Here is a 14,059-nt window from a genome sequence, read left to right as displayed (position 1 = left end):
TGTGTAACGGGAAGAGGCCGTGGTGTGTAACGGGAAGAGGCCGTGGTGTGTAACGGGAAGAGGCCGTGGTGTGTAACGGGAAGAGGCCGTGGTGTGTAACGGGAAGAGGCCGTGGTGTGTAACGGGAAGAGGCCGTGGTGTGTAACGGGAAGAGGCCGTGGTGTGTAACGGGTGGTCTGTAACGGGAAGAAGCCTTGGTCTGTAACGGGAAGAGTCCGTGGTCTGTAACGGGAAGAGGCCGTGGTCTGTACTAAGTGTGTGTGCTGGAATCATGTTTGTTTTGCCCATCACAGCAGATTCCTTTCCTCTGATTTTGAGCCAAACTTTTTCCTGCAGAGTTAGACCTCAACATTAGTACCTGTGATGATGATATTTGGCACTGTTCTGTTATGTAACATGGAGCTTCATTCTCTCCCTCTCCCTCTCCCTCTCCTCTCTCTCTCTCTCTCTCTCTCTCTCTCTCTCTCTCTGTCTCTGTCTCTGTCTCTGTCTCTGTCTCTGTCTCTGTCTCTGTCTCTGTCTCTGTCTCTGTCTCTGTCTCTCTCTCTCTCTGTCTCTCTGTCTCTCTCCCTTTCTCTCTGTCTCTCTCTCTCTCTCTCTCTCTCTCTCTCTCTCTCTCTCTCTCTCTCTCTCTCTCTCTCTCCCTTTATCCCTACCTCCCTCCAGCGTATGAGGTCAGAGAGAGACTCTTTGAAGGAGACCATTGAGGAGCTGCGTTGTGTTAAGGCTCAGAAGGAACAACTCTCTACAGGTGAAAAACGGACACACTCCCACCGTGTATCTACTTGTTGATCTGTGTATCTCCGTGTTGATCTGTGTATCTCCTTGTTGATCTGTGTATCTCCTTGTTGATCTGTGTATCTCCTTGTTGATCTGTGTATCTCCTTGTTGATCTGTGTATCTCCTTGTTGATCTGTGTATCTCCTTGTTGATCTGTGAATCTCCTTGTTGATCTCATTGTTGATCTGTGTATCTCCTTGTTGATCTGTGTATCCCCTTGTCTGATCTGTGTACCTCCTTGTTGATCTGTGAATCTCCTTGTTGATCTCCTTGTTGATCTGTGTATCTCCTTGTTGATCTGTGTATCTCCTTGTTGATCTGTGTACCTCCTTGTTGATCTGTGAATCTCCTTGTTGATCTCCTTGTTGATCTGTGTATCTCCTTGTTGATCTGTGTATCTCCTTGTTGATCTGTGAATCTCCTTGTTGATCTGTGAATCTCCTTGTTGATCTCCTTGTTGATCTGTGTATCTCCTTGTTGATCTGTGAATCTCCTTGTTGATCTCCTTGTTGATCTGTGTATCCCCTTGTTGATCTGTGTATCTCCTTGTTGATCTGTGTATCTCCTTGTCTGATCTGTGAATCTCCTTGTCTGATCTGTGAATCTCCTTGTCTGATCTGTGAATCTCCTTGTCTGATCTGTGTATCTCCTTGTTGATCTGTGAATCTCCTTGTTGATCTCCTTGTTGATCTCCTTGTTGATCTCCTTGTTGATCTGTGTATCTCCTTGCTGTCAGTGTCTCTGATTGGCCAGAGAAAGTAAAGAGCTTGGAAGATATGTTATTGAAGGATGAAAGCAGGCTGGGTTGCTCAGTTGACTTGTTGCTACTTGCAGCAGTGCTCTCTTTGGTCAAGTTTGTTTATATTCATGTCCTTACAGTGCCTCTAGTCTGTTTTAGTAGAGAGTTGTGTTGTGTCTAACAATGTATTTTTGTTTCTCCAGGCATGGTTCCACTCGGCAGTAACGAGGGCTCTGATTCGCTGGCTGAAGAGATCATCACCCCAGAGATCCGGTATGATTTGTTGAATGCCCAGACCCCCCCCAGACTGAATCATGCGTATTACATTCACCCATAATGCAGCTCACACCACGTTTATCCAACAGGCTCTGTTTTGCAGGGAGGAATGTTGAAATCGGTTGAGTCATAACTAGCATGTGTGTTGTTTAACTACCTCCGGTCCTCACACTGACATCTGTTATCATACTTTATCAACATTTCAAAGATTAGTGCTCTGGTGTCCGTTAGATCCCCATATGTGTATATAAACCCTTATCAAGGCTCATTGACTTTATGTGATCACTTCAAAAGACGATCTTTACACTAAACCAATTAGACCTCTTCTTCTCTGGCCGTTTCTCCTCTCGTGGATTTGACATACTCCGCTCGGCACAGCCAGATACCTGCAAGGCTTTTTCTGTTTTGTTCCGTCTGCTTTGAATAAGGCTGATGAGTGGCCTGGCTGGGTAATGTAGTATGGACTGAGAGTTATGCTCGTTAATTATGTTCAGTATGTCTCCAGATCCTTCAGAGTTACATCAGTTTTGTTCTAGCTGCTTTCCATGAGCTATGGAATGGCATTCCCTGCTGCTAGTGTTAGTGTAGCGTGCGTAGCGTAGCTCAGTCTAGTAGCTCATTCTAGTGGCTGGAAACACAGCTAGCGTTAGTGTAGCGTAGCTCAGTCTAGTGGCTGGAAACACAGCTAGCGTTAGCGTAGCGTAGCTCAGTCTAGTGGCTGGAAACACAGCTAGCGTTAACGTAGCGTAGCTCAGTCTAGTGGCTGGAAACACAGCTAGCGTTAGCGTAGCATAGCTCAGTCTAGTGGCTGGAAACACAGCTAGCGTCAGTGTAGCGTAGCTCTGTCTAGTGGCTGGAAACACAGCTAGCGTTACTGTAGCATAGCTCAGTCTGGTGGTTGGAAACACAGCTAGCGTTAACGTAGCGTAGCTCAGTCTAGTGGCTGGAAACACAGCTAGCGTTAGCGTAGCGTAGCTCAGTCTAGTGGCTGGAAACACAGCTAGCGTTAGCGTAGCGTAGCTCAGTCTAGTGGCTGGAAACACAGCTAGCGTTAACGTAGCGTAGCTCAGTCTAGTGGCTGGAAACACAGCTAGCGTTAGCGTAGCATAGCTCAGTCTAGTGGCTGGAAACACAGCTAGCGTCAGTGTAGCGTAGCTCTGTCTAGTGGCTGGAAACACAGCTAGCGTTACTGTAGCATAGCTCAGTCTGGTGGTTGGAAACACAGCTAGCGTTAGCGTAGCATAGCTCAGTCTGGTGGTTGGAAACACAGCTAGCGTTAGCGTAGCGTAGCTCAGTCTAGTGGTTGGAAACACAGCACAGCTAGCCGGATGTGATGCAGCCAGGATTCGAACCGGGGACTGCAGCAATGCCATAGACTGTTTGTATATGTCGCTTGTTCTGAAGTTTTCGATGGAATCACGTTGTCTGTGTATCCATGTTCATCGGAGATCTTCTGTGTATAAAGAAGAGCATCAAGCGCAGGCGTTAGATTAGGAGCGTTTTCAAGTGCAACGTTAATAATGATGGTTTTGGGGAAACAGCTCAGAGATTTAACGATAATCCTTTTCTGTATCCCTTAATTTACCAGATCAGTTGACTGAGAACACATTCTCATTTACAGCAAAGACCTGAGGAATAGTTACAAGGGAGAGGAGGGGGGGATGAATGAGACAATTGAAGAAGCTGGGGATGATTAGGTGACCGTGATGGTATGAGGGGACAGATTGGGAATTTAGCCAGAACACCGGGGTTAACACCCCTACTCTCTGCCATAGGATCTTTTATAACCCCCCCCCCCCCCCCCCCGTTTAACACCACATCTGGGCAATGTCTGCCCTGGGGAATTGGGATAATTTTGTAGACCAGAGAAAAGAGTGCCTCCTACTGGCGCTCCCAACACCACTTCCAACAGCATCTGGTCTCCCATCTAGGGACCGACCCTACTTAACTTCAGAGACAGCTCAGCAGTGGGATGCAGGGTGGTAATGCTGCTGACTATGAAGGTTTTAACAATGAACTTCGGTTGCTTTTGGGAAACCGGGCCCTGGACTGTCTGGTCCTAGTGGACAAAGCCCGACTGAGACTAAATCATTTGTAAATCTCTGTGTTTTGTTCCAGAGAGCGTCTGATTTTTGTTAGTTATTTTTATTAGGATCCCCGTTAGCCGACGCCAATGGAGACAGCTAGTCTTACTGGGGTCTGACACATAACGCACAAAAACATTACAGACAAAATACTTTACAATTTACATACATTTAAACAACATGTAGTGTGTGTGTGTGTGTGCTTCTATCAGTGGAGTGGGGGCGTGGCTTAGTAGGGGCGTGGTTTAGTAGTTTACATACATTTAAACCAAATGTAGTGTGTGTGCTTATATCAGTGGAGTGGGGGCGTGGCTTAGTAGGGGTGTGGCTTAGTAGTTTGAATACATGTAGATGTTGAACTGTATAATAGCTAATGTTACTGTGTTAGATAGTAACATGTTATTGTCTGTCTCTGTGTGTTACCGTGTTAGACAGTAATGTTGGTAATGTGTTGGATGGTAATGTTGGTAATGTGTTGGACAGTAATGTTGGTAATGTGTTGGATGGTAGTGTTGGTAATGTGTTGGACAGTAATGTTGGTAATGTGTTGGATGGTAGTGTTGGTAATGTGTTGGACAGTAATGTTGGTAATGTGTTGGACGGTAATGTTGGTAATGTGTTAGACAGTAATGTTGGTAAGGTGTTGGATGGTAGTGTTGGTAATGTGTTGGACAGTAGTGTTGGTAATGTGTTGGACAGTAATGTTGGTAATGTGTTGGATGGTAATGCTGGTAATGTGTTGGACGGTAATGTTGGTAAGGTGTTGGACAGTAATGTTGGTAATGTGTTGGACAGTAGTGTTGGTAATGTGTTAGACAGTAATGTTGGTAAGGTGTTGGACAGTAATGTTGGTAATGTGTTAGACAGTAATGTAGGTAATGTGTTAGACAGTAATGTTGGTAATGTGTTAGACAGTAATGTAGGTAATGTGTTAGACAGTAATGTTGGTAATGTGTTAGACAGTAATGTTGGTAATGTGTTAGACAGTAATGTTGGTAATGTGTTGGACAGTAATGTTGGTAATGTGTTGGACAGTAATGTTGGTAATGTGTTGGACAGTAATGTTGGTAATGTGTTGGACAGTAATGTTGGTAATGTGTTGGACAGTAATGTTGGTAATGTGTTGGTAATGTGTTGGATGGTAATGTTGGTAATGTGTTGGACTGTTGTTGGTAATGTGTTGGATGGTAATGTTAATGTGTTGGAATAATGTTGTTGTGTTGGACAGTAATGTTGGTAATGTGTTGGATGGTAATGTTGGTAATGTGTTGGACAGTATGTTGGTAATGTGTTGGATGGTAGTGTTGGTAATGTGTTGGACAGTAATGTTGGTAATGTGTTGGATGGTAGTGTTGGTAATGTGTTGGACAGTAATGTTGGTAATGTGTTGGTAATGTGTTGGTTAGACAGTAATAATGTTGGTAATGTGTTGGACAGTAAATGTGTTGGTAATGTTGTAATGTGTTGGATGGTAATGCTGGTAATGTGTGGTAATGTTGGTAAGGTGTTGGACAGTAATGTTGGTAATGTGTTGGACAGTAGTGTTGGTAATGTGTTAGACAGTAATGTTGGTAAGGTGTTGGACAGTAATGTTGGTAATGTGTTAGACAGTAATGTAGGTAATGTGTTAGACAGTAATGTTGGTAATGTGTTAGACAGTAATGTAGGTAATGTGTTAGACAGTAATGTTGGTAATGTGTTAGACAGTAATGTTGGTAATGTGTTAGACAGTAATGTTGGTAATGTGTTGGACAGTAATGTTGGTAATGTGTTGGACAGTAATGTTGGTAATGTGTTGGACAGTAATGTTGGTAATGTGTTGGACAGTAATGTTGGTAATGTGTTGGACAGTAATGTTGGTAATGTGTTGGACAGTAATGTTGGTAATGTGTTGGTAATGTGTTGGATGGTAATGTTGGTAATGTGTTGGACTGTAATGTTGGTAATGTGTTGGATGGTAATGTAGGTAATGTGTTGGACAGTAATGTTGGTAATGTGTTAGACAGTAATGCTGGTAATGTGTTGGACAGTAATGTTGGTAAGGTGTTGGACAGTAATGTTGGTAAGGTGTTAGACAGTAATGTTGGTAAGGTGTTAGACAGTAGTGTTGGTAAGGTGTTAGACAGTAGTGTTGGTAAGGTGTTAGACAGTAGTGTTGGTAAGGTGTTAGACAGTAGTGTTGGTAAGGTGTTAGACAGTAGTGTTGGTAAGGTGTTAGACAGTAGTGTTGGTAAGGTGTTGGACAGTAGTGTTGGTAAGGTGTTGGACAGTAGTGTTGGTAAGGTGTTAGACAGTAGTGTTGGTAAGGTGTTAGACAGTAATGTAGGTCATTTGTTGGATAGTAATGTTGGTAATGTGTTAGACAGTAGTGTTGGTAACGTTTGGACATTATTGTGTTAGACAGTAATGTAGAAAATGTGTTAGACAGTAATGTGTTAGACAGTAATGTTGCTAATGTGTTAGACAGTAATGTAGGTAATGTGTTAGACAGTAATGTAGGTAATGTGTTAGACAGTAATGTTGATAATGTGTTAGACGGTAATGTAGAAAATGTGTTAGACAGTAATGTGTTAGACAGTAATGTTGCTAATGTGTTAGACAGTAATGTAGGTAATGTGTTAGACAGTAATGTAGGTAATGTGTTAGACAGTAATGTTGATAATGTGTTAAACGGTAATGTAGATAATGTGTTAAACAGTATTGTTGCTAATGTGTTAGACAGTAATGTAGAAAATGTGTTAGACAGTAATGTGACACTGACCCAACTCCAGCCATTTAATAATGGGAATTGATGGGAAATGATGTAAATATATCACTAGCCACTTTAAACAGTAATGTTGCCCTACATAATGTGTTCCTTATGTAACACATGTAATATGCCACTTTGTTTACTTTGAAACCATCTACTGTATGCTGCTCTGTACAGTAATGTACATGTTCCTTATCCCCTTACACTGTGTATAAGACAGTAATGTTAGTTAGATTACTTGTTGGTTATCACTGCATTGTAACTAGAAGCACAAGCATGTTAACATCTGCTAACCATGTGTATGTGACAAATAAAATTTGATTTGATTTGATTTGATTTTTAGACAGTAATGTTGCTAATGTGTTAGACAGTAATGTAGGTAATATGTTAGACAGTAATGTTGATAATGTGTTAGACAGTAATGTAGAAAATGCATCCGCTACAAGACCATGGTGCTTGTAGGTAATGTGTTAGACAGTAATGTAGTTAATGTGTTAGACAGTAATGTGTTAGACAGTAATGTAGCTAATGTGTTAGACAGTAATGTGTTAGACAGTAATGTTGCTAATGTGTTAGACAGTAATGTGTTAGACAGTAATGTGTTAGACAGTAATGTGTTAGACAGTAATGTTGGTAATGTGTTAGACAGTAATGTTGATAATGTGTTAGACAGTAATGTTGATAATGTGTTAGACAGTAATGTAGGTAATGTGTTAGACAGTAATGTTGCTAATGTGTTAGACAGTAATGTTGATAATGTGTTAGACAGTCATGTTGATAATGTGTTAGACAGTAATGTAGGTAATGTGTTAGACAGTAATGTTGATAATGTGTTAGACAGTAATGTTGATAATGTGTTAGACAGTAATGTAGGTAATGTGGTGGTCCTGTGTTCCAGAGAGAAGCTGATCAGACTGCAACATGAGAACAACATGCTGAAGCTGGCCCAGGAGGGTTCTGATAATGAGAAGATCGCTCTGCTGCAGAGTTTACTGGAGGACGCTAACAGTAGGAAGAATGAACTGGAGACAGAAAACAGGTGCACACTACACACTATACACTACACACTACACACTATATAGTACACACTATACACTATACACTATACACTACACACTATACACTATACACTATACACTATACACACACTATACACTACACACTATACACTACACACTACACACTATACACTACACACTATACACTATACACTATACACTACACTATATACACTACACACTATACCCTACACATTACACACTATACACTACACACTATACACTATACACTATACACTACACTATATACACTACTGTACACTACACATTACACACTATATAGTACACGTACACTACATACACTACACATTACACACGTATAGTACACACTTGGATGGTAATGTATGGTAATGTGTTGGATATAGTACACTATACACTACACACTATACACTACACACTATACACGACACACTATACACGACACACTATACACACACTACACACTATATACACTATACACTACACACTATATAGTACACACTATACACTATATAGTACAAACTATACACTACACACTACACACTATACACTATACACTACACACTATACACTATACACTACACACTATACACGACACACTACACACTATATACTACACACTACACACTATACAATATATACACTACACACTACACACTGTACACTATATAGTACACACTACACACTATATAGTACACACTACACACTATACACTACACACTACTATACACGCTACACACTACACACTATACACACTACACACTGTACACTATACACTACACACTACACACTATACACACTATACACTACACACTAAACACTATCCACTACACACTACACACTACATAATATACACACTATACACTATATACACTACACACTATCCCCACTATACACTATACACACTATACACTACACACTATACACACTTTACACTACACACTACATAATATACACGCTATACACTACACACTATACACACTACACACTACACACTATACCCACTGCACACTATATACACTACACACTATACACTATATACACTATACACTACACACTATACATTACACACTATACACTACACACTATACACTATATACACTATACACTACACACTATACACTACACACTACACACTACACACTATACACTACACACTATACACTATACACTACACACTACATAATACTATACACTACACACTATACACTACACACTATACACTACACACTATACACTACACACTATACACTATACACACTATACACTAAACACTAAACACTATCCACTACACACTACATAATATACACACTACACACTACACACTATACACTACACACTACACACTATACACTATACACTATACACTACACACTATACACTATACACTACACACTATACACTATACACTATACACTATACACTACACACTACATAATACTATACACTACACACTACACACTATACACTATACACTACACACTACATAATACTATACACTACACAATACACACTATACACACTACACACTATACACGATATACACTACACACTATCCCCACTACACACTATACACACTATACACTACACACTATACACACTTTACACTACACACTACATAATATACACACTACACACTATACACTATACACTACACACTATACACTACACACTACACACTATACACTACACACTACATAATATAGACACTATACACTACACACTATACACGATATACACTACACACTATACACTATACACACTATACACACTATACACTACACACTATACACTATATACACTACACACTATACAATATATACACTACACACTATACCCACTGCACACTATACACTACACACTATACACTATATACACTACACACTATACAGTACACACTACATAATACTATACACTATAAACTATATACTATATACACTACACACTATACACTATACACACTATATACACTACACACTATACACTCTACTCACTATATACACTATACACTACACACTATACACTATACTCACTATATACACTACACACTATACACTATACACACTATATACACTACACACTATACACTACACACTATACACACTATATACACTATACACTACACACTATACACTATATACACTATACACTACACACTATACACTATATACACTATACACTATACACTACACACTATATACACTATACACTATATACACTACACACTACACACTATACACTATATACACTACACACTACACACTACACACTATACACTACACACTATATACACTATATACACTACACACTATACACTACACACTATACACTACACACTATATACACTACACAATATACACTACACACTATACACTACACACTATACACTACACACTACACACTACATAATATACACTACACACTACACACTATATACACTATATACACTACACACTATACACTACACACTATACACTATATACACTACACACTATACACGATATACACTATACACACTATACACTATATACACTATACACACTATACACTATACACACCACACTACACACTATACACACTATACACACTACACACTATATACACTACACACTACACACTATACACTATACACTACACACTACACACTACACACTACACACTATACACTACACACTATACACTATACACTACACACTATACACTACACACTATACACTATATACACTACACACTATACACTATACACTACACACTATACACTACACACTATACACACTACACACTATACACTACACACTATACACTATATACACTACACACTACACACTATACACTATACACTACACACTATACACTACACACTATACACTACACACTACATAATATACACACTATACACTATACACTATATACACTACACACTACACACTATATACACTACACACTATACACTACACACTATACACTATATACACTACACACTATACACTATACACTACACACTATACACTACACACTATACACTATATACACTACACACTATATACACTACACACTATACACTACACACTATACACTATACACTACACACTATATACACTACACACTATACACACTATACACGATACACACTATACACGATACACACTATACACACTATACGCTATATACACTATACACTATACACACTATACACTATACACTATATACACTATATACACTATATACACTATATACACTACACACTATATACACTACACACTATACCCACTATATACACTACACACTATACACACTATATACACTACACACTATATACACTACACACTATACCCACTATATACACTACACACTATACACTATATACACTACACACTATATACACTACACACTACACACTATACACTATACACTACACACTATATACACTATATACACTATACACACTATATACACTATATACACTATACACACTATATACACTACACACTATACACTACACACTATACACTATATACACTACACACTATACACGATATACACTATACACACTACACTATATACACTATACACACTATACACTATACACACCACACTACACACTATACACACTACACACTATACACACTACACACTATATACACTACACACTACACACTACACACTATACACTATACACTACACACTACACACTACACACTATACACTACACACTATACACTACACACTATACACTACACACTATATACACTACACACTATACACTACACACTATACACTATATACACTACACACTATATACACTACACACTATACACTACACACTACATAATATACACACTATACACTACACACTATACACTATACACTATATACACTATATACACTACACACTACACACTATATACACTACACACTATACACTACACACTATATACACTACACACTATACACTACACACTATACACTACACACTATACACTATACACTATACACTACACACTACACACTATACACTATATACACTACACACTATATACACTACACACTATACACTACACACTATACACTATACACTACACACTATATACACTATACACTATATACACTATACACACTATACACACTATACGCTATACACTATATACACTATACACACTATACACTATATACACTATACACACTATACACACTATACACTATACACTATATACACTATACACACTATACACTATACACTATACACACTATACACTATACACTATATACACTATACACGATACACACTATACACACTATACGCTATATACACTATATACACTATACACTATACACTACACACTATACACTATACACTACACACTATATACACTATACACTATATACACTATACACTACACACTATATACACTACACACTATATACACTATATACACTATACACACTATACACACTATACGCTATATACACTATACACTATATACACTATATACACTACACACGATACACACTATATACACTACACACTATACCCACTATATACACTACACACTATACCCACTACACACTATACACACTATATACACTACCACTACACACTATATACACTACACACTATATACCCACTACACACTATATACACTACACACTATATACACTATACACTATATACACTACACACTATACACTATATACACTATACACTACACACTATACACTATATACACTACACACTATACACTATATACACTACACATTATATACACTACACACTATACACTACACACTATACACTATATACACTACACACTATATACACTACACACTATATACACTACATATGTCTATGTCCTTGTGAATACCAAATCCTATTTTCTCTAAACCTAGTTCTAACCCTAATTGTAACCCCTTGCGCGCGCGCACACACACACACACACACACACACACACACACACACACACACACACACACACTGAATGATGGTGACTATGTGTGTGTTCCAGACTGGTGAACCAGAGACTGATCGAGGGTCAGAGTCAGGTGGAGGAGCTGCAGAGGAGTCTTCAGGAACAGGGCTCCAAAGCGGAGGATGTGAGTACCACTAAACTGATCTCAGATCAGCCTCTCAGACCATCTCACCTGCTGCTGTTTAACGACGTGGCACGGTGTATTACAATACAACGATCAGAACAACTGTTAAAGAACTGGAAACTACAGACACGATCATGCTGGGGGTGTTCACATTAAACTACAGACCCCCACACAACACCCTGTCATCCTGGGGGGTGTTCACATTAAACTACAGACCCCCCCACAACACCCTGTCATCCTGGGGGGTGTTCACATTAAACTACAGACCCCCCCACAACACCCTGTCATCCTGGGGGGTGTTCACATTAAACTACAGACCCCCCCACAACACCCTGTCATCCTGGGGGGTGTTCACATTAAACTACACAACACCCTGTCATCCTGGGGGTGTTCACATTAAACTACAGACCCCCCAACACCCTGTCATCCTGGGGGTGTTCACATTAAACTACAGACCCCCCACAACACCCTGTCATCCTGGGGGTGTTCACAACTTGTCATCCTGGGGGTGTTCAAATAAACACAGACCCCCCACAACACCCTGTCATCCTGGGGGTGTTCACATTAAACTACACAACACCCTGTCATCCTGGGGGTGTTCACATTAAACTACACAACACCCTGTCATCCTGGGGGTGTTCACATTAAACTACACAACACCCTGTCATCCTGGGGGATGTTCACATTAAACTATAGAACCCCCCCACAACACCCTGTCATCCTGGGGGTGTTCACATTAAACTACACAACACCCTGTCATCCTGGGGGTGTTCACATTAAACTACAGATCCCCATATTAAACTACACAACACCCTGTCATCCTGGGGGTGTTCATATTAAACTATAGAACCCCCCCACAGCACCCTGTCATCCTGGGGGTGTTCACATTAACCTACACAACACCCTGTCATCCTGGGGGTGTTCACAGTAAACTACACAATACCCTGTCATCCTGGGGGTGTTCACATTAACCTACACAACACCCTGTCATCCTGGGGGTGTTCACATTAAACTACACAACACCCTGTCATCCTGGGGGGTGTTCACATTAAACTACACAACACCCTGTCATCCTGGGGGATGTTCACATTAAACTATAGAACCCCCCACAACACCCTGTCATCCTGGGGGGTGTTCACATTAAACTACACAACACCCTGTCATCCTGGGGGTGTTCACATTAAACTACAGACCCCCCACAACACCCTGTCATCCTGGGGGTGTTCATATTAAACTACACAACACCCTGTCATCCTGGGGGTGTTCACATTAAACTACAGACCCCCCCACAACACCCTGTCAT

The 14,059-nt window shown here is 39.8% G+C and overlaps 1 protein-coding gene across 2 annotated transcripts in view; it reads left to right on the top strand.

The window, feature by feature from the left end:
* Positions 1–14,059, top strand: part of hook3 (hook microtubule-tethering protein 3) — a 71,523-nt gene that overhangs the window by 50,246 nt on the left and 7,218 nt on the right. For both annotated transcript variants that reach the window (XM_046306993.1, XM_046306994.1), the window contains exons 12-15: positions 667–751; positions 1,723–1,792; positions 7,527–7,667; positions 12,669–12,756. In XM_046306993.1, coding sequence (XP_046162949.1) covers positions 667–751; positions 1,723–1,792; positions 7,527–7,667; positions 12,669–12,756 — 384 coding nt within the window. The remainder of the gene's footprint in view (positions 1–666; positions 752–1,722; positions 1,793–7,526; positions 7,668–12,668; positions 12,757–14,059) is intronic.

This window comes from Oncorhynchus gorbuscha, linkage group LG16, assembly GCF_021184085.1.
Source record: "Oncorhynchus gorbuscha isolate QuinsamMale2020 ecotype Even-year linkage group LG16, OgorEven_v1.0, whole genome shotgun sequence".
Classification (NCBI taxonomy): Eukaryota; Metazoa; Chordata; class Actinopteri; order Salmoniformes; family Salmonidae; genus Oncorhynchus; species Oncorhynchus gorbuscha.
The sequence above is the reverse complement of the archived record's forward strand: the minus strand, read 5'-3'. Positions and strand labels throughout refer to the sequence as shown.